Source organism: Salvelinus alpinus, chromosome 15, assembly GCF_045679555.1.
Source record: "Salvelinus alpinus chromosome 15, SLU_Salpinus.1, whole genome shotgun sequence".
Lineage (NCBI taxonomy): Eukaryota > Metazoa > Chordata > Actinopteri > Salmoniformes > Salmonidae > Salvelinus > Salvelinus alpinus.
Genome location: NC_092100.1, coordinates 4,708,273 through 4,734,601, shown reverse-complemented (window position 1 = coordinate 4,734,601; position 26,329 = coordinate 4,708,273). Strand labels below are relative to the sequence as shown.

The window sequence follows — 26,329 nt, the reverse complement described above, 5'->3', positions numbered from 1 at the left end:
ACGCATAGTTAACGTCATTTGGATTTAGCAAACGTTAAAGAAAAAAGAAGGGCTCGTCCGGGATTTGAACCCGGGACCTCTCGCACCCGAAGCGAGAATCATACCCCTAGACCAACGAGCCACGTGCACTGGCAGGTGACATTTTACGTTATAAATTACTACAATACAACAAACCATTATTCTAAATCTACAATTCCGAGTATATAAAGTATTTATAATGCGCCAGGTAACTAGCAAATTACATGTTGCATTGCTTGTTTGAGGATGGACTAATGTGTTACCGAAACGTTTGCGCCTTTGCTGGCTAGCTAACTAACTTAGCTAACGTTATCACACACGTTACGGTTAGCTTACATGCCAGCATAGCTAACGTTACAACTCACAACTTGGGTAGCTAACTAGCTACTGTAGCTAGCTAACTTTCCTACCAGAGATAGCTAGCTAACGTAATTATTGGTAAAAGGGGACATTTTGGTGGACAAACGTTAGCTATTTCGGCTAGGAAAAAAAGTTGTTATATCCCAGAATGCCCTGCGGGGAAACGAACTGTAAACACAACAGTTGTTAGCTAGAGCTCACTAGCTGCTATCTAACGTTACGAGGCCTTGCTATTCCTGTGAGTATAATGTTGATTATCTCATTGTTCACGTGTACGTATCAGCAAATTAATATAATATCCTATTTACATGGATGTTTGACTACGCATACACGTTCAATTCATAGCTAGTTTAGTGTCTCTAGCTTTGTCATCAACCGTTAGCTAGCTAACCAAGTTGCTAGCTCGTTAGTAGCTAACAAGCGAATGTAATGCTATCCTGTCCTTGATTTACTTAGCTAGCTAACGTTAACGAGTGCAAAAAAAGCTGCATTGTTTGGCAAGCTAGCTAGCTGACAGTCAATAAATGTAGATACAATCTGGTTGGCTAACAAGTTTGTTGACAAGCTGGCGTGGTGGTCTGCATGATCAAAACACTCTGCAGACAGTACTGATGATGGACTGCTAACTAGCTAACTGTTAGCTATCTAACTTTCGCTCATGTAAGTGAATTTCAAAGTAGCTTCCCAGTCCTAATCATGAGTCATACATTCATTGTTTTATTTACAGAGACCATGTAGCTAAGTGGATGCCGGTTAGAAGCCAATTACTCGAGATGGATGCCTTTTTGGGATCTCTGCAAGACCATGACGTGAGGTGAGAGGAGATACGAGCAGCTACCTTTAAGTTCTAATAGGAGTAACTATGCATTGGAAGATATCTATATATATATATATATATTTTTAAAGACCTCAGCATTTCAGAAAATAAATGTTGTCCTGCTGCGTTCTTCCAGCTCTGTCCTGACGTCCTGTGAGCCCGAGCTGCAGGAGCTGATGAGACAGATAGACATCATGGTGAACCATAAGAGGACAGAGTGGGAGGCAGAGATCCATGCCATGGAGTTGCGTCTGCACAGCGGAGAAGAGGAGCTCATCTCAGCCAGAAACCTCATAGACCAAAAGAACTCAGAGGTACAGTTGTGCATAGATATATTGTTGTTGTTACTGTACCATTTGTATTTATTTTCAAACAATACAAAAAACACATACAAACAACATTATACAAATGCAGACAACGACATCACCCATCCCCAGACTCACCCTGCTCACACCCCCATCTCCAGCGCCGTATCACTTTTCGCCACATTGCCTCAAACTGCACCATCTTGTTTCTCTCTGTCGCCCACGCACTTTCAATTTTAAGATAATAAAGCATTTGACCTTTCCATTTTGTTAACAATGGAGGATTGGTTCATTTCCAGTTTTAAGTATACCTTTTTTCAAGAGGATTGACAAGAAAAGTATTGCACAACCCATCAGGTATCTCACTGCACCCTCACATGCCATGTCTTGATAAATATGCAAACAGACGGATTCAAAGTGAATTTACATTGTAATACTTCTGACAGCCAATTTTCTAAATCCGCCAATAACTTTTGGACATTATAGCATTCCCAGAATGCATGGATTATTGAGTCATTGTTTTACACTTAAGACATGACTCTGCCGTTGTGCTGTTGAATTTGTGAATTTTGTCTCTTGTATAATACACTGAGTTTACTAAACATTAGGAACACCTTCCTAATATTGAGTTGCACCCCCCCCCCCTCCTTGCCCTTTAAAACAGCCTCAATTCGTTCGGTCGTGGACTTTACAAGATGTCGATAGCGTTCCACAGGAATGCTGGCCCATGTTGACTCCAATGCTTTTCCACAGTTGTGTCAAGTTGGCTGGATGTCCTTTGGGTGGTGGACCATTCTTGATGCACACGGGAAACTGTTGCGCCTGGCACCTACTACCATGCCCCGTTCAAAGGCGCTTAAATCTTTTGTCTTTCCCATTTACCCTCTGAATGGCACACATACACAATCCGTTGTCTCAATCCGTGTCTCAATCATGTTAAACACTATTATTGTCCATACAACTTATTATGTGACTTGTTAAACACATTTTTACTCCTGAACTTATTTAGGCTTCCCATAACAAAGGGGTTGAATACTTAATGACTCAAGACATTTCAGCTTTGCATTTTTTTATTATTTTGTAAAAAATAAAAAACATAATTCCACTTTGACATTATTGGGTATTGTGTGTCGATCAGTTACAACATCTCAATTTAATGTATTTTAAATTCAGGATGTATCACAACAAAATGTGGAAAAAGGTAAAGGGGTATGAATACTTTCTGAAGACAGTATATATCATCTCTGTTTTAACTCCTGATGTCTCACTCCTTGCCTTTTATACCCTGTGGAAGATGTACAAAGTGACAGTGGCTATAGTTTCACTGTTAGACCTGCAGAACACTGGCTGTCGGATGTTGAAAGTGGTAGTGGAGAAAGAGCTGATGCAGGTGAACTAGTCCGAGAAGCTATGCGGAAGTAGGATTGCAAAACTCTCTTGACTTTCCACAACTTACCCCAGTTTTCTAGAAATCCTGGTTAGAAGATTATTGTAATTAGGAAGGAATAAGCAAAAAAAACAAACAAAAAAAAAACATAGGAAACATAGGAAACCTTCAAACAGGATTTCTGGAAAAGCTGCAAATTTGAGGAATGTTATCAGATTTTTGCAACCCTATGTGTGAGGCAAGCTTTTCTGCTGCATGTAATGTGAGCGTTCAGCTTTCCGTCAACTACAAGTGCGGGGCCTAAAACTGAGCTTGAATGATAATCGTCCAAATGAAGCACGCTAATGGAATGAACTGCAAAGGCTGTCATGTTGTTGGTGAGAACTTACACTAGAGATGGATCCGATACATCAGACACAACATTGGAACAATTCTGTGTCTACCAAAAAAAAGTTAGTTTTTTAATTTAACATGCATTTCTGCATGACAGTGTTTGTTCCTAAAGTGTGTTTTGTAGCTACGAATGCAGCCTGCCTACCGGTTTCTCTTGACACCAGACCTTATTGCCTGTTTACCTGCCCACAGGTGGGGTTGCTCCGCAAGCAGCTGAATGAGGTCCAGACAGGGAAACAAGAGCTGGTCATTAAATATGAGGAACAACTGCAGCGTGTCAAAGACGAGGTACGTTAGCGAGCGCTTTAGTGCAACACAAAGACGGTGTCGGTCTGTCAGTCTGTCCGTCTGTCTGTCTGACTATCTATCTGTCAGTCTGTCCATCGGTCTGTCTACGTATCTGTACAGTCCGTCTGACTATCTATCTGTCAGTCTGTCAGTCAGTCTGTCTACCTATCTGTCAGTCTGTCTGTCTGACTATCTGTCAGTCTGTCCGTCAGTCTGTCTACGTATCTGTACAGTCCGTCTGACTATCTATCTGTCAGTCTGTCTGTCAGTCTGTCTACGTATCTGTACAGTCCGTCTGACTATCTATCTGACAGTCTGTCTGTCAGTCTGTCTACGTATCTGTACAGTCCGTCTGACTATCTATCTGTCCGTCTGTGTCAGTCTGTCTACCTATCTGTCAGTCTGTCTGTCTGACTATCTGTCCGTCTGTCTGACTATCTGTCAGTCAGCCGACCTGTCTGTCAGTCAGTCAGTCTGTCTCAGTCTGTCTCAGTCTGTCTCAGTCTGTCTCAGTCTGTCTCTGTCTGTCTGTCTGTCTGTCTGTCTGTCTGTCTGTCTGTCTACCTATGTGTCTGTCTGTCTGTCTGTCTTTACTCGAGATAAGAGCACCAATAATAGCCATTTTCCGTATGCTCAAGGTGCTTACATAGTAAAGGGGAAACCCAGTCTAGTATGTACAGAGAGCTGCATGAATCAAGCCGCACCATTCCCATGTCTCCTCTCTCTCTCCCTCCAGTTGTCTAAGCTGAAGCACAGCTACCAGAAGCTTCAGAGTAAACAGCTGAAGGAGTCTCGTGAAGGAGCCAAGAGCCGCGAGGAGGACCGGACAGAGGTGACCCGCCTCAATGGAAAGATAGAGGTACGGTGGGGTTCTTCTCTCAGGAGCTATGGACCAGTGTTACCGGTGGACGTACAGTATGTAGCTCCTGGGGACGTACAGTATGTAGCTCCTGGGGACGTACAGTATGTAGCTCCTGGGGACGTACAGTATGTAGCTCCTGGGGACGTACAGTATGTAGACATTTTTGTCAGAGGAGTGCTCATCAGTTGGACCTTTTTTTACATCCTAATGAATAACATTATATTGGACAAGAAGGACCTGATCTCAGATCAGTGCTACTTTGAGGTGCTTGATACATATTGCCCTGGATGTTGCCTTTTGGCGCCCTCTGCTGGTCCCTAGCTGTGTGTTCATCCCTGACCTCTGTGTTGTGTTGACCCCTGACCTCTGTGTTGTGTTGACCCCTGACCTCTGTGTTGTGTTGACCCCTGACCTCTGTGTTGTGTTGACCCCCTGACCTCTGTGTTGTGTTGACCCCCTGACCTCTGTGTTGTGTTGACCCCCTGACCTCTGTGTTGTGTTGACCCCCTGACCTCCTTGTTGTGTTGACCCCCTGACCTCTGTGTTGTGTTGACCCCCTGACCTCTGTGTTGTGTTGACCCCCTGACCTCTGTGTTGTGTTGACCTCTGTGTTGTGTTGACCCCCTGACCTCTGTGTTGTTCCCCCCTGACCGCTGTGTTGTGTTGACCCCTGACCTCTGTGTTGTGTTGACCCCCTGACCTCTGTGTTGTGTTGACCCCCTGACCTCTGTGTTGTGTTGACCCCCTGACCTCTGTGTTGTGTTGACCCCTGACCTCTGTGTTGTGTTGACCCCCTGACCTCTGTGTTGTTCCCCCCTGACCGCTGTGTTGTGTTGACCCCTGACCTCTGTGTTGTGTTGACCCCCTGACCTCTGTGTTGTGTTGACCCCCTGACCTCTGTGTTGTGTTGACCCCCTGACCTCCGTGTTGTGTTGACCCCTGACCTCTGTGTTGTGTTGACCCCCTGACCTCCGTGTTGTGTTGACCTCCGTGTTGTGTTGATCAGGAGTTCCGTCAGCGGTCAGCAGAGTGGGAGAACCAGAGGATGCAGTACCAGAAGCAGGTGTCTTCTCTGGAGACACAGAGGAAGGGTCTGGCCGAGCAGTTCACTAATATGAAGGTTACTAGCAACCAGGGACTTTACTATTTACTATATGTTGTGTTGTACAAATATGGATAGATAGTTTTACATCACAATTTACAGGATCGTGACCTTGAAGCTGATTCCCCTCTAATCTTCTGTCATCACCTGTCTCATCGAGACATTTACCTTTATTCTACATATATGAACATTGAAGACTACTGTTTACATTAGAATCAAGGAGCCTTAAGACTTTATAGGAAAATTACCTCCCCCTCACTTTCAAAATATCCTGAAATTAGCTACACAGTCATGTGATAACTCTGCTGTACCTCTTCCTCCAGTCCCAGGGAGCAGCGTGGCTACAGGACCCAGGAGGAGGGCGTGCCGGGCAGGCAGATCTACAGAGGCTGAGGGGTCAGTTGGAGAGGGCCCAGGATACACTGCACTCCCAGGAACTGGAGCTGGAACGGCTCAGACACCTCCAGGAGCAGCTGAGGGGCGAGCCCAGGAGGGGACAGCATGTAGGAACCTGGAGGAGGGAGGGAGGGAGGGGGGAACCTGGGGGGGGGGGGGGACCTGGAGGAGGGAGGGAGGGAGGGAGGGGGGAACCTGGAAGAGAGAGGGAGGGAGGGAGGGAGGGAGGGAGGGAGGGAGGGAGGGATGGGAGGGAGGGAGGGAGAGAGAGAGAGGGAGGGAGAGAGAGAGAGAGAGGGAGGGAGAGGGAGGGAGGGAGGGAGGGATGGATGGGAGGGAGAGAGAGAGGGAGAGAGGGAGGGAGGGAGGGAGGGAGGGAGGGGGGAACCTGGAGGGAGGGAGGGAGGGAGGGGGGAACCTGGAGGAGGGAGGGAGGGAGGGAACCTGGTGCCTGGTGGCAGACCTGAGACGGACCGTTTTCTTGAAATAGACAGTCAGTGCCAGCCAGGTGCAGGTCTCTGTGATTGGCACAGTGGATGTCACAGTCAGGAATAGACCACGAGGTGAGACAGTGGTGTGAAATGGACGGTTGTTGTAAACCAAAGACACTGCTGATTGGTGTGAATGAAAAAAATATGGTATTAGACCATGGCTTATAGACTGGCTTATAGACTGTGGGTTTGGTGTTATAAACTGATTCATAGACTGGCTTATAGACAGTGGGTTTGGTGTTGTAGACTGGTTCATAGACTGGCTTATAGACTGTGGGTTTGGTGTTATAGACTGGCTTATAGACAGTGGGTTTGTTGTTATAGACTGGCTTATAGACAGTGGGTTTGTTGTTATAGACTGGCTTATAGACTGTGGGTTTGGTGTTATAGACTGGCTTATAGACTGTGGGTTTGGTGTTGTAGACTGGCTTATAGACTGTGGGTTTGGTGTTATAGACTAATTCATAGACTGGCTTATAGACAGTGGGTTTGGTGTTATAGACTGGTTCATAGACTGTGGGTTTGGTGTTGTAGACTGATTCATAGACTGGCTTATAGACTGTGGGTTTGGTGTTATAGACTGGCTTATAGACTGTGGGTTTTGTGTTATAGACTGGTTCATAGACTGGCTTATAGACTGTGGGTTTGGTGTTGTAGACTGATTCATAGACTGGCTTATAGACAGTGGGTTTGGTGTTGTAGACTGATTCATAGACTGTGGGTTTGGTGTTATATACTAATTCATAGACTGGCTTATAGACGATGGGTTTGGTGTTATAGACTGGCTTATAGACAGTGGGTTTGGTGTTGTAGACTGGTTCATAGACTAGCTTATAGACAGTGGGTTTGGTGTTATAGACTGATTCATAGACTGGCTTATAGACTGTGGGTTTGGTGCTATAGACTGGCTTATAGACTGTGGGTTTGGTGTTGTAGACTGGCTTATAGACTGTGGATTTTGTGTTATAGACTAATTCATAGACTGGCTCATAGACAGTGGGTTTGGTGTTGTAGACTGATTCATAGACTGGCTTATAGACAGTGGGTTTGGTGTTATAGACTGATTCATAGACTAGCTTATAGACAGTGGGTTTGGTGTTATAGACTAATTCATAGACTGGCTCATAGACAGTGGGTTTGGTGTTGTAGACTGATTCATAGACTGGCTTATAGACAGTGGGTTTTGTGTTATAGACTGGCTCATAGACAGTGGGTTTGGTGTTATAGACTGATTCATAGACTGTGGGTTCACTCTGCTCCCCCTGCAGGTGCTGACAGAGGAGAATGAGGGCCAGAAGCAGCAGTTCTGTAATGACCTGTCCAAGCTGACCAGGGCCCTGCAGGCTAAAGAACAAGTCATCCGGTCTCTAGAGGAGTGTCTAGGAGCCCAGGAGAGAGGTGGCTCAGGACTACAGCTCCTCAGACAGGACCTAGAGAAGACTACTACCAAGCTACACTCTGCCCAGGCTTGTGAGGTCCACCTGAAGACTGATCTGGCCAGACTCAGAGACAGGTGATCTGACTGACTGACTGGTTGACTGACTGGCTGTCTGGTTGACTGTGACTAAATGGTTGACTGGTTGACTGACTGATTGACTGCCCCATGTCACACTGTCTCCCACTTCATTTTTAAATTGTCTGAATAAAGTCTAGGAGTACCACGTGTGAATTGAGTAACAACAACAACATGTTATTTTTCATTTTACAGTTGTGTTGAATACATTTTGTTAAGGTGAAAATATTCCAACTAAACGTTGTTGAATTGTGGGTCGTCTGTTTATCATGTAGTAAATCTGCATTCATCTGTGTGACTGTTTGGTTGATGAAGGAACAGAATCTGCTTGTCATCATACTGCAGCCTGGTATCAGTTTATATGCATCACAATTTGATGTTTTTACAAAAAACCATAGTGCCCATAGTGAAACATGTCTTCTCTCCTCAGACTGGAGACTATGAGCAGACAGAGAGGAGAGTTGGTCACGAGAGAAACGGAGTTAAAGCATATCAAGGAAGAGAGGAGTCGCTCTGTATCTGAGGTGAAACAGGTAAGTGACATGGACCAGGGTCCCACAGTGGGGTGAGAGGAGGCTCTGTATCTGAGGTGAAACAGGTAAGTGACATGGACCAGGGTCCCACAGTGGGGTGAGAGGAGGTTCTGTATCTGAGGTGAAACAGGTAAGTGACATGGACCAGGGTCCCACAGTGGGGTCAGCGGAGGCTCTGTATCTGAGGTGAAACAGGTAAGTGACATGGACCAGGGTCCCACAGTGGGGTCAGCGGAGTATCTGAGGTGAAACAGGTAAGTGACATAGACCAGGGTCCCACAGTGGGGTCAGCGGAGGCTCTGTATCTGAGGTGAAACAGGTAAGTGACATGGACCAGGGTCCCACAGTGGGGTGAGAGGAGTATCTGAGGTGAAACAGGTAAGTGACATGGACCAGGGTCCCACAGTGGGGTGAGAGGAGGCTCTGAGGTGAAACAGGTAAGTGACATGGACCAGGGTCCCACAGTGGGGTGAGAGGAGGCTCTGTATCTGAGGTGAAACAGGTAAGTGACATGGACCAGGGTCCCACAGTGGGGTCAGAGGAGGCTCTGTATCTGAGGTGAAACAGGTAAGTGACATGGACCAGGGTCCCACAGTGGGGTCAGAGGAAGCTCTGTACATGAGGTGAAACAGGTAAGTGACATGGACCAGGGTCCCACAGTGGGGTCAGAGGAGGCTCTGTACCTGAGGTGAAACAGGTAAGTGACATGGACCAGGGTCCCACAGTGGGGTGAGAGGAGGCTCTGTATCTGAGGTGAAACAGGTAAGTGACATGGACCAGGGTCCCACAGTGGGGTGAGAGGAGTATCTGAGGTGAAACAGGTAAGTGACATGGACCAGGGTCCCACAGTGGGGTGAGAGGAGGCTCTGTAACAGAGGTGAAACTGGTAAGTGACATGGACCAGGGTCCCACAGTGGGGTGAGAGGAGGCTCTGTATCTGAGGTGAAACAGGTAAGTGACATGGACCAGGGTCCCACAGTGGGGTGAGAGGAGGTTCTGTATCTGAGGTGAAACAGGTAAGTGACATGGACCAGGGTCCCACAGTGGGGTCAGCGGAGGCTCTGTATCTGAGGTGAAACAGGTAAGTGACATGGACCAGGGTCCCACAGTGGGGTCAGCGGAGTATCTGAGGTGAAACAGGTAAGTGACATAGACCAGGGTCCCACAGTGGGGTCAGCGGAGGCTCTGTATCTGAGGTGAAACAGGTAAGTGACATGGACCAGGGTCCCACAGTGGGGTGAGAGGAGTATCTGAGGTGAAACAGGTAAGTGACATGGACCAGGGTCCCACAGTGGGGTGAGAGGAGGCTCTGAGGTGAAACAGGTAAGTGACATGGACCAGGGTCCCACAGTGGGGTGAGAGGAGGCTCTGTATCTGAGGTGAAACAGGTAAGTGACATGGACCAGGGTCCCACAGTGGGGTCAGAGGAGGCTCTGTATCTGAGGTGAAACAGGTAAGTGACATGGACCAGGGTCCCACAGTGGGGTCAGAGGAAGCTCTGTACATGAGGTGAAACAGGTAAGTGACATGGACCAGGGTCCCACAGTGGGGTCAGAGGAGGCTCTGTACCTGAGGTGAAACAGGTAAGTGACATGGACCAGGGTCCCACAGTGGGGTGAGAGGAGGCTCTGTATCTGAGGTGAAACAGGTAAGTGACATGGACCAGGGTCCCACAGTGGGGTGAGAGGAGTATCTGAGGTGAAACAGGTAAGTGACATGGACCAGGGTCCCACAGTGGGGTGAGAGGAGGCTCTGTAACAGAGGTGAAACTGGTAAGTGACATGGACCAGGGTCCCACAGTGGGGTGAGAGGAGGCTCTGTATCTGAGATGAAACAGGTAAGTGACATGGACCAGGGTCCCACAGTGGGGTCAGAGGAGGCTCTGTATCTGAGGTGAAACAGGTAAGTGACATGGACCAGGGTCCCACAGTGGAGTCAGAGGAGGCTCTGTATCTGAGGTGAAACGGGTAAGTGACATGGACCAGGGTCCCACAGTGGGGTCAGAGGAGGCTCTGTATCTGAGGTGAAACAGGTAAGTGACATGGACCAGGGTCCCACAGTGGGGTGAGAGGAGGCTCTGTAACTGAGGTGAAACAGGTAAGTGACATAGACCAGGGTCCCACAGTGGAGTGAGAGGAGGCTCTGTATCTGAGGTGAAACAGGTAAGTGACATAGACCAGGGTCCCACAGTGGAGTCAGAGGAGGCTCTGTATCTGAGGTGAAATGGGTAAGTGACATGGACCAGGGTCCCACAGTGCGGTGAGAGGAGGCTCTGTATCTGAGGTGAAACAGGTAAGTGACATGGACCAGGGTCCCACAGTGCGGTGAGAGGAGGCTCTGTATCTGAGGTGAAACAGGTAAGTGACATGGACCAGGGTCCCACAGTGGGGTGAGAGGAGGCTCTGTATCTGAGGTGAAACAGGTAAGTGACATGGACCAGGGTCCCACAGTGGGGTGAGAGGAGGCTCTGTATCTGAGGTGAAACAGGTAAGTGACATGGACCAGGGTCCCACAGTGGGGTGAGAGGAGGCTCTGTATCTGAGGTGAAACAGGTAAGTGACATGGACCAGGGTCCCACAGTGGGGTGAGAGGAGGCTCTGTATCTGAGGTGAAACAGGTAAGTCCTAACGTCGCTGAGCCTCTCACATGAAACAACGTCTTTCCTGTAGTCTTGTTGTCTTGCCAACGTAGTGGTGCGTATACCAAATGATGTGGCAGAGACGGAGGGTCACACACTACAAGATACTTCACTTGGTCGTGAGGATTCTCCACGCCACCACGCTGTCTCTCTAAAACAACGATGCGATTACATTGTTAACGTAGCTACAACGAGCTGTGGCAAAAAGCAGCCTCATAAATGTTTTCAGGCAGACATTCACTCTTGCCATACAGAGTGTAAATATCTAGTCCAATACATTTTGTACAAACACATACCTGTCGTAGTCCTGGCTCCTGCTCCAGAGTCTACACCTTCTGGGTGATGCGATACAACGTCATCATCTCAATGGCTGATCACTGTTCGTTGTCGTCGTACATCGCACACTACAAGAGAATTGTTCCGTGCTGAAGCGCCACTGGATAAACTCAGTCCTCCTCCGTGCTGAAGCTCCACTGGATAAACTCAGCCCTGTTCCGTACTGAAGCTCCACTGGACAAACTCAGCCCTGTTCCGTGCTGAAGCTCCACTGGACAAACTCAGTCCTGTTCCGTGCTGAAGCTCCACCGGGCAAACTCAGTCCTGTTCCGTGCTGAAGCTCCACCGGACAAACTCAGCCCTGTTCCGTACTGAAGCTCCACTGGACAAACTCAACCCTGTTCCGTGCTGAAGCTCCACCGGGCAAACTCAGCCCTGTTCCGTGCTGAAGCTCCACCGGGCAAACTCAGCCCTGTTCCGTGCTGAAGCTCCACCGGGCAAACTCAACCCTGTTCCGTGCTGAAGCTCCACCGGGCAAACTCAGCCCTGTTCCGTGCTGAAGCTCCACCGGACAAACTCAGCCCTGTTCCGTACTGAAGCTCCACTGGACAAACTCAGCCCTGTTCCGTACTGAAGCTCCACTGGACAAACTCAGCCCTGTTCCGTACTGAAGCTCCACTGGACAAACTCAGCCCTGTTCCGTGCTGAAGCTCCACCGGGGAAACTCAGTCCTGTTCCGTGCTGAAGCTCCACCGGACAAACTCAGCCCTGTTCCGTACTGAAGCTCCACTGGACAAACTCAACCCTGTTCCGTGCTGAAGCTCCACCGGGCAAATTCAGCCCTGTTCCGTGCTGAAGCTCCACTGGACAAACTCAGCCCTGTTCCGTACTGAAGCTCCACCGGGCAAACTCAACCCTGTTCCGTGCTGAAGCTCCACCGGGCAAACTCAGCCCTGTTCCGTGCTGAAGCTCCACCGGATAAACTCAGTCCTGTTCCGTACTGAAGCTCCACCGGGCAAACTCAGTTCTGTTCCGTGCTGAAGCTCCACCGGACAAACTCAACCCTGTTCCGTGCTGAAGCTCCACCAGAAAGGAGTATTAAACAAATATTTACCTGTACTTAGCCTCTGTCGAAGCTTTCAATAACATTGTCTTAAGTCATGATTCGTCCAGTTGTAGCATGCGGTGGTTGTTTTCAGTGGTTGGCCAATAGGTGGGCAATACCAGGATGTTTAATGAGTACATAACGACAGGACAGCCCTATTTTACATTCCATTCTATTATAGCTGCGCGAGGAGCTGGCGAGGGCGGAGCAGACGCGCTGCTGGGAGGTGGAGGGCATGAGGAAGGAGGTGTCCCAGATGACCAATGAGCTGCACCAGCGTGACATCACCATCGCCACCCTCAGTGGCTCCGCCTCCAGCGTGGAGCGCCAGCTAAGTGGCGAGGTGGAGAGGGCAGAGCGCCGGGCGGCTGAGCTCAAGGTGAGGTCCACCAGGGCAGGAGGGTGAAAGGAGTCTTAAAGGAAAGATTGCATACAGTTATAACTCATAGTAACTTTCCTCTTAAACGGTCTATAGAAATCATTAGCCTGTAAATTGTAAGCTATTGTGGACTAGTGATCTCTGGTTACACTCTTAAACTAACTTCACTTCAGTCCATAAGGTGGCAGTAGTGATAGCATCTGAGCAAATGATGGAGCTACTGTACATATATACAGTATACACTGCATTCGGAAGGTATTCAGACCCCTTGACTTTTTCCACATTTTGTTACGTTATAGCCTTATTAATCAATTTAAAAAATCCTCATCAATCTACACACAATACCCCATAATGACATCACAATACCCCATAATGACATCACAATACCCCATAATGACATCACAATACCCCATAATGACATCACAATACCCCATAATGACATCACAATACCCCATGATGACATCACAATACCCCATAATGGCAAAGCAAAAACTGTTTTTTTGAAATGTTAGCAAATTTAAAAAAATCATAAACTGAAATAGTATTCAGACACTTTAACTCAGTACTTTGTTGAAGCACCTTTTGCAGCGATTACAGACTCGAGTCTTCTTGGGTAGGAAGTGCACCTCAGTTTCCACCTCATTTTGTGGGCAGTGTGCACATAGCCTGTCTTCTCTTGAGAGCCAGGTCTGCCTACGACGGCCTCTCTCAATAGCAAATGGTCAGCTATTCTGCCACTGTGTACTCTCTGTTGAGGGCCAAATTGTACACAGATGTTTTTGCAGAGTTCTGCATGCAGAGTGTTCATTTGGTCTTTGTCCCATTTAGTGAATTCTTGGTTGGTGAGCGAGACCCCAGACTTCACAACCATAAAGGGAAATGGGTTCTATAACTGATTCAAGTATTTATGGCCAGATCCTAATTGGTATGTCGAATTCTATGTTCCTTTTGATGGCATAGAAGGCCCTTCTTGCCTTGTCTCTCAGATCGTTCACAGCTTTGTGGAAGTTACCTGTGGTGCTGATGTTTAGACAGAGGTAGGTATAGTGTTTTGTGTGCTCTAGGGCAACAGTGTCTAGATGTAATTTGTATTTGTGGTCCTGGCAACTGGACCTTTTGTGGAACACCATTATTTTTGTCTTACTGAGATTTACTGTCAGGTCCCAGGTCTGTCAGGGCCCAGGTCTGTCAGGGTCCAGGTCTGACAGAATCTGTGCAGAAGATCTAGGTGCTGCTGTAGGCCCTCCTTGGTTGGTGACAGAAGCACCAGATCATCAGCAAACAGTAGACATTTGACTTCAGATTCTAGTAGGCTGAGGCCGGGTGCTGCAGACTGTTGTAGTGCCCTCGCCAATTCGTTGATATATATGTTGAAGAGGGTAGGGCTTAAGCTGCATCCCTGTCTCACCCCACGTCCCTGTGGATCGAAATCTGTGTTTGTTATTTTGCCAATTTGAACCGCTCACTTGTTTGTGTACATGGATTTTATAATGTCATATGTTTTCCCCTCAACACCGCTTTCCATCAATTTGTATAGCAGACCCTCGAGCCCAAATTGAGTCAAAAGGCTTTTTTGAAATCTCTCTTTTCTCTCCATTCCGCTTTCCGCACAGACCTAGCCCCGCCGCCTGTCAGAGACCACTTGCGTTCCTGTCTGCATGGTCAATACAGCACATGCAACACTCCACAAGCGTTATATAATATTAGTTTTATCTTTATTACATCTGCAAACAGCTAGTTTGTCTTTTTTTGTTTAGCAAGTTTTTAGCTAAATCGTGTTAGCCGCTAATGCTAATCTCTAGTTAGCTGTTTAGAGCTAGCTGATAAATGTACCGAGTCGGCGCAAACGTAGCTAGCTAATACAGCTTTGCCCATATTGTGCAGGCACGTGGCAGTGTGGAAATGATCTCTGCAGGAAATGGATGGAAATCATTTGATGTTGAAGTTGAATCGAACAGTAGAAAACAATCTGAATGGAGAAAGAAAGAAAAGACCCATTTGAAATCACTTAGAATATATGTGTTGCCACCCTGAGGTAATGCACTACTCATAAATCACATTTAGAAATGTTATTAAATAAATAAAAAAACATCAAATACCATCCAAAATGTGAAGAAAGAAAAAAAAAAAATAGTGTGATATGATATTTTGGCCATATCGCCAAGCCCTACTTATGCCAGTGGTTCTGTTACTCTGTTCCATCCAGGTGACTCAGGTGCAGCTGGAAACTCTGAGGATTGAGAACCAACATCTGAATGATCTGCTGGAGAGAGTGGAGTCGAAGTCTACTAAGGTCTGGACTGAGTTATACTTCTTCTACTTCTTAGGACCAGTCTCCTGTTCAGTCTTCAGTTAGTACTGCAATATAATACTGTGTCTAGGGTTTCAAATCTCCACTAACTTTCTCCAAATTCCCACGTTTCCCAGAAATCCCAGTTGGAGGATAGGAGTGCTGTATGAGTGAAGCCTCAGCCGTTCATTGACTCTCTCTCGTCCTCTTTTTCAATCTCTCTCTCTTTCTCCTTCACCCCTCCATCTCTGTCTGTCCCCCCCCCTACAGAAAGGGGACCCCTGCCTGGCCTCTCTGAGAGAGAGCTATGTATCGTCTCTGAGTAGCTTGGAGCAGGAGAACAGGCAGATGAGACAGGAGCTAGCGGAGGTGAGAGCTCGTCTGGAGGCCTCTACACAGACCTGGCAGGACAAGCTAGACAGATCCCTGCTACACAACCAGTCCAGGGCCGGTCCACGACAAGCACAGGACGGGTAGGCTACAGTAGACAGTATACACACACACACACACACTGCAGTCTCACTCAGGTCACACAAAGCCTGGTGAATATGATTTGTGTTCTCCGCTAATGTTTAGTGAACCTCCGTGTTGTTCCTGCTGTAGGAGGGAAGAGGAACTGCAGCAGAGACACAGAGAGGAGATGTTAGCCATGGAGGCCAGGATGCAGAAGAACACCTCGCACTACGAAGAAGAGATCCAGCACCTCCTCCAACAGCTAGAGGCCCTCTCCTCCTCCCCTCACAGACACCACGGCCAGACCCTGGACCACAGGCCCATCTCAGCCTCCTCTTCCTCCTCCTCCTCGCCCTGTAGAGAAAGCAGACTAGCCCGGGGGACAGCCTCAGCCGTTGTCTGTGTTCCTAATGGACCTGTATCTCTACCTGTCTCTGTACCTGTTGGTGCTGAGGGCCAGTTGTCCACTTCAGAGGAGGCTCTACACCTGCAGGCCAGTCAAGACATACTGAACATGGTGAGGCTACCTGTCAGTGACGATTTAGGTACACTCACTCTGCCAGACTCATGTGGTTACTATATACAGCTGCTCTGTTAAGAAACATGTTAGTCATTTAGCAGACGCTCTTATCCAGAGACACTTACAGACTTTTCCTCAGTAAAGCAGCTGTCAAAAAAGTCCGTAAGAAAAGACAAGTGCAGTTGTTAAGCGACTAAGAGACTAACGTTAAGCGACTAAGAGACTAACGTTAAGCGACTAGGAGACTAACGTTAAGCGACTAAGAGACTAACGTTAAGCGGCTAGGAGACTAACGTTAAGCGGCTAGGAGACTAACGTTAAGCGGCTAAGAGACTAACGTTAAGCGACTAGGAGACTAACGTTAAGCGACTAGGAGACTAACGTTAAGCGACTAGGAGACTAACGTTAAGCGACTAGGAGACTAACGTTAAGCGACTAGGATACTAACGTTAAGCGACTAGGAGACTAACGTTAAGCGACTAGGAGACTAACGTTAAGCTACTAGGAGACTAACGTTAATAAGCTCTCTCTCAGACTAGGGAACTAACGTTAAGCGACTAGGAGAATAACGTTAAGCGACTAAGAGACTAACGTTAAGCGACTAGGAGACTAACGTTAAGCGACTAGGAGACTAACGTTAAGCGACTAGGAGACTAACGTTAAGCGACTAGGAGACTAACGTTAAGCGACTAGGAGAAGAACGTTAAGCGACTAGGAGACTAACGTCAAGCGACTAGGAGAATAATGCTGGTATAGTGAGTAGTAGAATATAATGTGATGTTAGTCAAAGTTGATCATGATAATAACAGGCAGGTTTTGAGTATTGGGGTGAAAACCAGGATATAATTGTTTCAGAACATGGCCTTTCTGAGGACCAGTTCAGTCTTCAGTTAGTACGGCAATATAATACTGTGTCTAGGGTTTCAAATCTCCACTAACTTTCTCCAAATTCCCACGTTTCCCAGAAATCCCAGTTGGAAGATTCTGTATTTCCTGCTTATTCCCTCCAGATTCCTGGAAACTTCCAACCGTTGATTTCTAAAAAAAATATAAAAAAAACTGGTAATTTGGGGAAAGTTACCGGAATTGTGCAACTTAACTAATACCTCCTGTTCTCCAGGAGCGCTGTGTGGCTTCTCCTGCTGGCTCGGTGGCGTCCCGGTACCTGGAGGAGGAGAACCTGCGCTCCCAGGAGCTACTCCAGAGACTAGACGCTCACATCCAGGGCATGAGACAGGACAATGTCAGGACCGTTTCTAAATACCTGGGCCATCCAGACATCTCCTAACCCTCCTGGCCATCCAGACATCTCCTAACCCTCCTGGCCATCCAGACACCTCCTAACCCCCCTGACCATCCAGACACCTCCTAACCCTCCTGGCCATCCAGACACCTCCTAACCCCCCTGACCATCCAGACACCTCCTAACCCTCCTGGCCATCCAGACACCTCCTAACCCCCCTGACCATCCAGACACCTCCTAACCCTCCTGGCCATCCAGACACCTCCTAACCCTCCTGACCATCCAGACACCTCCTAACCCTCCTGGCCATCCAGACACCTCCTAACCCTCCTGACCATCCAGACACCTCCTAACCCCCCTGACCACCCAGACACCTCCTAACCCTCCTGGCCATCCAGACACCTCCTAACCCTCCTGACCATCCAGACACCTCCTAACCCTCCTGACCATCCAGACACCTCCTAACCCTCCTGACCACCCAGACACCTCCTAACCCTCCTGACCATCCAGACACCTCCTAACCCTCCTGGCCATCCAGACACCTCCTAACCCCCCTGACCATCCAGACACCTCCTAACCCCCCTGACCATCCAGACACCTCCTAACCCCCCTGACCATCCAGACACCTCCTAACCCTCCTGGCCATCCAGACACCTCCTAACCCTCCTGACCATCCAGACACCTCCTAACCCCCCTGACCATCCAGACACCTCCTAACCCTCCTGACCATCCAGACACCTCCTAACCCTCCTGACCATCCAGACACCTCCTAACCCTCCTGACCATCCAGACACCTCCTAACCCCCCTGACCATCCAGACACCTCCTAACCCTCCTGGCCATCCAGACACCTCCTAACCCTCCTGGCCATCCAGACACCTCCTGGCCATCCAGACACCTCCTAACCCTCCTGGCCATCCAGACTCCTCCTGACCATTCAGAAACCTCCTAACCCTCCTGGCCATCCAGACACCTCCTAACTCCCCTGACCATCCAGACACCTCCTAACCCTCCTGACCATCCAGACACCTCCTGGCCATCCAGACACCTCCTAACCCTCCTGGCCATCCAGACACCTCCTGGCCATCCAGACACCTCCTAACCCTCCTGGCCATCCAGACTCCTCCTGACCATTCAGAAACCTCCTAACCCTCCTGGCCATCCAGACACCTCCTAACCCCCCTGACCATCCAGACACCTCCTAACCCTCCTGACCATCCAGACACCTCCTGGCCATCCAGACACCTCCTAACCCTCCTGGCTATCCAGACACCTCCTGGCCATCCAGACACCTCCTAACCCTCCTGGCCATCCAGACTCCTCCTGACCATTCAGAAACCTCCTAACCCCCCTGACCATCCAGACACCTCCTAACCCTCCTGACCATCCAGACACCTCCTGGCCATCCAGACACCTCCTAACCCTCCTGGCTATCCAGACACCTCCTGGCCATCCAGACACCTCCTAACCCTCCTGGCCATCCAGACACCTCCTAACCCTCCTGACCATCCAGACACCTCCTAACCCCCCTGACCATCCAGACACCTCCTAACCCTCCTGACCATCCAGACACCTCCTAACCCTCCTGACCATCCAGACACCTCCTAACCCCCCTGACCATCCAGACACCTCCTAACCTTAACCCTCCTGACCATCCAGACACCTCCTAACCTTATCCCTCTTGAACATCCAGCTCACCTCTGGAGCGGTCAGTGACTGACCAGACAGACAGCTCACCTCTGGAGTCGTCACCAGATATGTGCCACTGACTGACTGACTGACTGACCACCAACAGAGTCCAGGTTTCTCTAGTTCTAGGAGTATTGGTGTGGCAGTTCTCTGGCTTTGTGTGTCTCTACAGACGGACCTGTTGGAAAGATACGCTGTAAATGTGACTGGTGACAGTCTGTTGGTGAGTTAATGTGTGTGATTTAGTCCAGGGTGGTTTAGGTGTGTCTCTGAGCCCACTGACTCAACTCCACAGTGTCGTCGTGTGAGTTAGCGCCTGTAGTAAAGCACTTTAGAAACGTACTGTATTGCTAAGCCAAGTTAGTGGTGCTTAGATTTCTCCTTGACAATCTCTTTCCTTTTGTACCCGTTTGAGCGTCTTGTTTTTGTCTGGATGTGGAATGTATTTTGGCGGTGCTGTTTGCAGTCTTTGTTTTTATTGACAGTTTGCCCCCTGTGATGTCATCCAAACACCCAAGATGGAATGTAACTATGTTTGTAAACATAGAAATATATTTTTTAAATATTTAAAACTTCATAACTTCATTCTCCAATGGCTCAGATGCTGTCCTCACTTGTTGACGAGAACAAGGTACATCTTCTCTCTCAGCCAGCAGAGTGTGGGTGGGGTCTCCCTCCTCAGGGTGAAGGTGTGACTGCATCCCTCCCAGAGAGAGAGAGAGAGAGAATAAAAAAGAATCTGTTCGTGCCAGAAAAGCTGTCATCCTCTCTGTGAGGATTCCACAAGGTCCCACTCCATCTCTCAGTAGAGGGATGACATGGTAGAACGGAGGGAGGGGTCTCCTTGGCTCTCATCCCGACCCTTTCCCACAACACACACAAACAAAGCCCATAGCACTCTGGTTAAAAGTAGTGCACTATAAGGGGAATAGGGTGCCATTTAGCACCCGGGTGTTTGTGGGAATGAAATAAAGACAAAATATTAATATACTAAATAAATGTAAAATGTGTTTTGAGGAATGTAATTGTTATGTGTTTTCTGTTCCATCCTTTCTGTGGATTCGGGACGTGTGTGTGTGTTAGGTAAATATGTATTGCTTCAGTCTTCATTCCAGAGGTTTTACATATTGGTATTTAGTAACTGTGGTTACTGGGGCTGTTAGGCCCAACAAACTGGAGAGTGGAATTTGGCAGAGCAAACCTCTTGCTAGCTACTCTCTCTGCTGAAGCAGAGGAGAGCGAGGGCCCACGTCACAAATGGCACCCTATTCCCTATTTTAGTTCCGTAGGGTCAAAAGTAGTGCCCTATATAGGGAATAGGGTTCCATAGGGCTCTGGTCTAAAGTAGTGCCCTATTAGGGAATAAGGTTCCATAGGGCTCTGGTCAAAAGTAGTGCCCTATTAGGGAATAGGATTCCATGTTGGACGCACAAAGGGTTTTGACGGATGAGGATTCTTTCAAGGGGCCTGGAATAAGGGAAGAATTAGCTAAGCGTAATTTTACGACCTGCCTACGAATTTCTGGTTAAGATACAAAAGATAAAGACGTAGATCACAGTAGTTCCATGACCTAGCTACCTAAAAGAAGATAGGATTTAGCTTCAACATTTCAGTAGTTCCATGACCTAGCCACCTAAAAGAAGATAGGATTTAGCCTCAACATTTCAGTAGTTCCATGACCTAGCCACCTAAACGAAGATAGGATTTAGCCTCAACATTTCAGTAGTTCCATGACCTAGCTACCTAAAAGAAGATAGGATTTAGCTTCAACATTTCAGTAGTTCCATGACCTAGCCACCTAAAAGAAGATAGGATTTAGCTTCAACATTTCAGTAGTTCCATGACCTAGCCACCTAAAAGAAGATAGGATTTAGCTTCAACATTTCAGTAGTTCCATGACCTAGCTACCTAAAAGAAGATAGGATTTAGCTTCAACATTTCAGTAGTTCCATGACCTAGCTACCTAAAAGAAGATAGGATTTAGCTTCAACATTTCAGTAGTTCCATGACCTAGCTACCTAAAAGAAGATAGGATTTAGCCTCAACATTTCAGTAGTTCCATGACCTAGCCACCTAAAAGAAGATAGGATTTAGCCTCAACATTTCAGTAGTTCCATGACCTAGCTACCTAAAAGAAGATAGGATTTAGCCTCAACATTTCAGTAGTTCCATGACCTAGCCACCTAAAAGAAGATAGGATTTAGCCTCAACATTTCAGTAGTTCCATGACCTAGCCACCTAAAAGAAGATAGGATTTAGCCTCAACATTTCAGTAGTTCCATGACCTAGCCACCTAAAAGAAGATAGGATTTAGCCTCAACATTTCAGTAGTTCCATGACCTAGCTACCTAAAAGAAGATAGGATTTAGCTTCAACATTTCAGTAGTTCCATGACCTAGCCACCTAAAAGAAGATAGGATTTAGCCTCAACATTTCAGTAGTTCCATGACCTAGCTACCTAAAAGAAGATAGGATTTAGCTTCAACATTTCAGTAGTTCCATGACCTAGCCACCTAAAAGAAGATAGGATTTAGCTTCAACATTTCAGTAGTTCCATGACCTAGCCACCTAAAAGAAGATAGGATTTAGCTTCAACATTTCAGTAGTTCCATGACCTAGCTACCTAAAAGAAGATAGGATTTAGCTTCAACATTTCAGTAGTTCCATGACCTAGCTACCTAAAAGAAGATAGGATTTAGCTTCAACATTTCAGTAGTTCCATGACCTAGCCACCTAAAAGAAGATAGGATTTAGCCTCAACATTTCAGTAGTTCCATGACCTAGCCACCTAAAAGAAGATAGGATTTAGCCTCAACATTTCAGTAGTTCCATGACCTAGCCACCTAAAAGAAGATAGGATTTAGCCTCAACATTTCAGTAGTTCCATGACCTAGCTACCTAAAAGAAGATAGGATTTAGCCTCAACATTTCAGTAGTTCCATGACCTAGCCACCTAAAAGAAGATAGGATTTAGCCTCAACATTTCAGTAGTTCCATGACCTAGCCACCTAAAAGAAGATAGGATTTAGCCTCAACATTTCAGTAGTTCCATGACCTAGCCACCTAAAAGAAGATAGGATTTAGCCTCAACATTTCAGTAGTTCCATGACCTAGCCACCTAAAAGAAGATAGGATTTAGCCTCAACATTTCAGTAGTTCCATGACCTAGCCACCTAAAAGAAGATAGGATTTAGCCTCAACATTTCAGTAGTTCCATGACCTAGCCACCTAAAAGAAGATAGGATTTAGCCTCAACATTTCAGTAGTTCCATGACCTAGCCACCTAAAAGAAGATAGGATTTAGCCTCAACATTTCAGTAGTTCCATGACCTAGCTACCTAAAAGAAGATAGGATTTAGCCTCAACATTTCAGTAGTTCCATGACCTAGCCACCTAAAAGAAGATAGGATTTAGCCTCAACATTTCAGTAGTTCCATGACCTAGCCACCTAAAAGAAGATGGGATTTAGCCTCAACATTTCAGTAGTTCCATGACCTAGCCACCTAAAAGAAGATAGGATTTAGCCTCAACATTTCAGTAGTTCCATGACCTAGCCACCTAAAAGAAGATAGGATTTAGCCTCAACATTTCAGTAGTTCCATGACCTAGCCACCTAAAAGAAGATAGGATTTAGCCTCAACATTTCAGTAGTTCCATGACCTAGCTACCTAAAAGAAGATAGGATTTAGCTTCAACATTTCAGTAGTTCCATGACCTAGCCACCTAAAAGAAGATAGGATTTAGCCTCAACATTTCAGTAGTTCCATGACCTAGCCACCTAAAAGAAGATAGGATTTAGCTTCAACATTTCAGTAGTTCCATGACCTAGCCACCTAAAAGAAGATAGGATTTAGCCTCAACATTTCAGTAGTTCCATGACCTAGCCACCTAAAAGAAGATAGGATTTAGCTTCAACATTTCAGTAGTTCCATGACCTAGCCACCTAAAAGAAGATAGGATTTAGCCTCAACATTTCAGTAGTTCCATGACCTAGCTACCTAAAAGAAGATAGGATTTAGCCTCAACATTTCAGTAGTTCCATGACCTAGCTACCTAAAAGAAGATAGGATTTAGTCTCAACATTTCAGTAGTTCCATGACCTAGCTACCTAAAAGAAGATAGGATTTAGCCTCAACATTTCAGTAGTTCCATGACCTAGCCACCTAAAAGAAGATAGGATTTAGCCTCAACATTTCAGTAGTTCCATGACCTAGCTACCTAAAAGAAGATAGGATTTAGCTTCAACATTTCAGTAGTTCCATGACCTAGCCACCTAAAAGAAGATAGGATTTAGCTTCAACATTTCAGTAGTTCCATGACCTAGCCACCTAAAATAAGATAGGATTTAGCTTCAACATTTCAGTAGTTCCATGACCTAGCTACCTAAAAGAAGATAGGATTTAGCTTCAACATTTCAGTAGTTCCATGACCTAGCCACCTAAAAGAAGATAGGATTTAGCCTCAACATTTCAGTAGTTCCATGACCTAGCCACCTAAAAGAAGATAGGATTTAGCCTCAACATTTCAGTAGTTCCATGACCTAGCCACCTAAAAGAAGATAGGATTTAGCTTCAACATTTCAGTAGTTCCATGACCTAGCCACCTAAAAGAAGATAGGATTTAGCCTCAACATTTCAGTAGTTCCATGACCTAGCCACCTAAAAGAAGATAGGATTTAGCCTCAACATTTCAGTAGTTCCATGACCTAGCTACCTAAAAGAAGATAGGATTTAGCCTCAACATTTCAGTAGTTCCATGACCTAGCTACCTAAAAGAAGATAGGATTTAGCCTCAACATTTCAGTAGTTCCATGACCTAGCCACCTAAAAGAAGATAGGATTTAGCCTCAACATTTCAGTAGTTCCATGACCTAGCCACCTAAAAGAAGATAGGATTTAGCCTCAACATTTCAGTAGTTCCATGACCTAGCTACCTAAAGGAAGATAGGATTTAGCTTCAACATTTCAGTAGTTCCATGACCTAGCTACCTAAAAGAAGATAGGATTTAGCTTCAACATTTCAGTAGTTCCATGACCTAGCCACCTAAAAGAAGATAGGATTTAGCCTCAACATTTCAGTAGTTCCATGACCTAGCTACCTAAAAGAAGATAGGATTTAGCCTCAACATTTCAGTAGTTCCATGACCTAGCTACCTAAAAGAAGATAGGATTTAGCCTCAACATTTCAGTAGTTCCATGACCTAGCCACCTAAAAGAAGATAGGATTTAGCCTCAACATTTCAGTAGTTCCATGACCTAGCCACCTAAAAGAAGATAGGATTTAGCTTCAACATTTCAGTAGTTCCATGACCTAGCCACCTAAAAGAAGATAGGATTTAGCCTCAACATTTCAGTAGTTCCATGACCTAGCCACCTAAAAGAAGATAGGATTTAGCTTCAACATTTCAGTAGTTCCATGACCTAGCCACCTAAAAGAAGATAGGATTTAGCCTCAACATTTCAGTAGTTCCATGACCTAGCCACCTAAAAGAAGATAGGATTTAGCCTCAACATTTCAGTAGTTCCATGACCTAGCCACCTAAAAGAAGATAGATTTTAGCTTCAACATTTCAGTAGTTCCATGACCTAGCCACCTAAAAGAAGATAGGATTTAGCTTCAACATTTCAGTAGTTCCATGACCTAGCCACCTAAAAGAAGATAGGATTTAGCTTCAACATTTCAGTAGTTCCATGACCTAGCTACCTAAAAGAAGATAGGATTTAGCCTCAACATTTCAGTAGTTCCATGACCTAGCCACCTAAAAGAAGATAGGATTTAGCTTCAACATTTCAGTAGTTCCATGACCTAGCTACCTAAAAGAAGATAGGATTTAGCCTCAACATTTCAGTAGTTCCATGACCTAGCTACCTAAAAGAAGATAGGATTTAGCCTCAACATTTCAGTAGTTCCATGACCTAGCTACCTAAAAGAAGATAGGATTTAGCCTCAACATTTCAGTAGTTCCATGACCTAGCTACCTAAAAGAAGATAGGATTTAGCCTCAACATTTCAGTAGTTCCATGACCTAGCCACCTAAAAGAAGATAGGATTTAGCCTCAACATTTCAGTAGTTCCATGACCTAGCTACCTAAAGGAAGATAGGATTTAGCTTCAACATTTCAGTAGTTCCATGACCTAGCTACCTAAAAGAAGATAGGATTTAGCTTCAACATTTCAGTAGTTCCATGACCTAGCCACCTAAAAGAAGATAGGATTTAGCCTCAACATTTCAGTAGTTCCATGACCTAGCTACCTAAAAGAAGATAGGATTTAGCCTCAACATTTCAGTAGTTCCATGACCTAGCTACCTAAAAGAAGATAGGATTTAGCCTCAACATTTCAGTAGTTCCATGACCTAGCCACCTAAAAGAAGATAGGATTTAGCCTCAACATTTCAGTAGTTCCATGACCTAGCCACCTAAAAGAAGATAGGATTTAGCTTCAACATTTCAGTAGTTCCATGACCTAGCCACCTAAAAGAAGATAGGATTTAGCCTCAACATTTCAGTAGTTCCATGACCTAGCCACCTAAAAGAAGATAGGATTTAGCTTCAACATTTCAGTAGTTCCATGACCTAGCCACCTAAAAGAAGATAGGATTTAGCCTCAACATTTCAGTAGTTCCATGACCTAGCCACCTAAAAGAAGATAGGATTTAGCCTCAACATTTCAGTAGTTCCATGACCTAGCCACCTAAAAGAAGATAGATTTTAGCTTCAACATTTCAGTAGTTCCATGACCTAGCCACCTAAAAGAAGATAGGATTTAGCTTCAACATTTCAGTAGTTCCATGACCTAGCCACCTAAAAGAAGATAGGATTTAGCTTCAACATTTCAGTAGTTCCATGACCTAGCTACCTAAAAGAAGATAGGATTTAGCCTCAACATTTCAGTAGTTCCATGACCTAGCCACCTAAAAGAAGATAGGATTTAGCTTCAACATTTCAGTAGTTCCATGACCTAGCTACCTAAAAGAAGATAGGATTTAGCCTCAACATTTCAGTAGTTCCATGACCTAGCTACCTAAAAGAAGATAGGATTTAGCCTCAACATTTCAGTAGTTCCATGACCTAGCTACCTAAAAGAAGATAGGATTTAGCCTCAACATTTCAGTAGTTCCATGACCTAGCTACCTAAAAGAAGATAGGATTTAGCCTCAACATTTCAGTAGTTCCATGACCTAGCTACCTAAAAGAAGATTGGGTTTAGCCTCAACATTTCAGTAGTTCCATGACCTAGCCACCTAAAAGAAGATAGGATTTAGCCTCAACA

At 46.2% G+C, this 26,329-nt stretch overlaps 1 protein-coding gene and 1 non-coding gene across 4 annotated transcripts; one reads left to right on the top strand and one right to left on the bottom strand.

Annotated features, from left to right (window-relative positions):
* The first annotated feature begins 44 nt into the window (after nucleotides 1-44).
* Nucleotides 45-20,077, top strand: cep63 (centrosomal protein 63). Of its 3 annotated transcripts, none has more exons than XM_071342300.1 (15): nucleotides 45-135; nucleotides 1,106-1,192; nucleotides 1,332-1,509; nucleotides 2,795-2,890; nucleotides 3,473-3,568; nucleotides 4,305-4,427; nucleotides 5,437-5,550; nucleotides 5,856-6,035; nucleotides 7,688-7,932; nucleotides 8,363-8,465; nucleotides 12,666-12,863; nucleotides 15,070-15,156; nucleotides 15,424-15,626; nucleotides 15,757-16,123; nucleotides 17,247-20,077. In XM_071342300.1, the coding sequence occupies exons 2-15, from the start codon at nucleotides 1,125-1,127 to the stop codon at nucleotides 17,412-17,414; spliced, it is 2,226 nt and encodes a 741-aa protein (XP_071198401.1). In that variant the 5' UTR covers nucleotides 45-135; nucleotides 1,106-1,124; the 3' UTR covers nucleotides 17,415-20,077. The 3 variants fall into 3 exon arrangements, with proteins under 3 accessions (XP_071198401.1, XP_071198400.1, XP_071198402.1); XM_071342299.1 differs by lacking the exon at nucleotides 45-135 and adding an exon at nucleotides 338-616; XM_071342301.1 differs by lacking the exons at nucleotides 45-135; nucleotides 2,795-2,890 and adding an exon at nucleotides 349-616.
* Nucleotides 50-121, bottom strand: trnap-cgg (transfer RNA proline (anticodon CGG)). Its single transcript has one exon. It is a non-coding gene; the product is annotated as a tRNA-Pro (tRNA).
* Nucleotides 20,078-26,329: the final 6,252 nt, after the last annotated feature.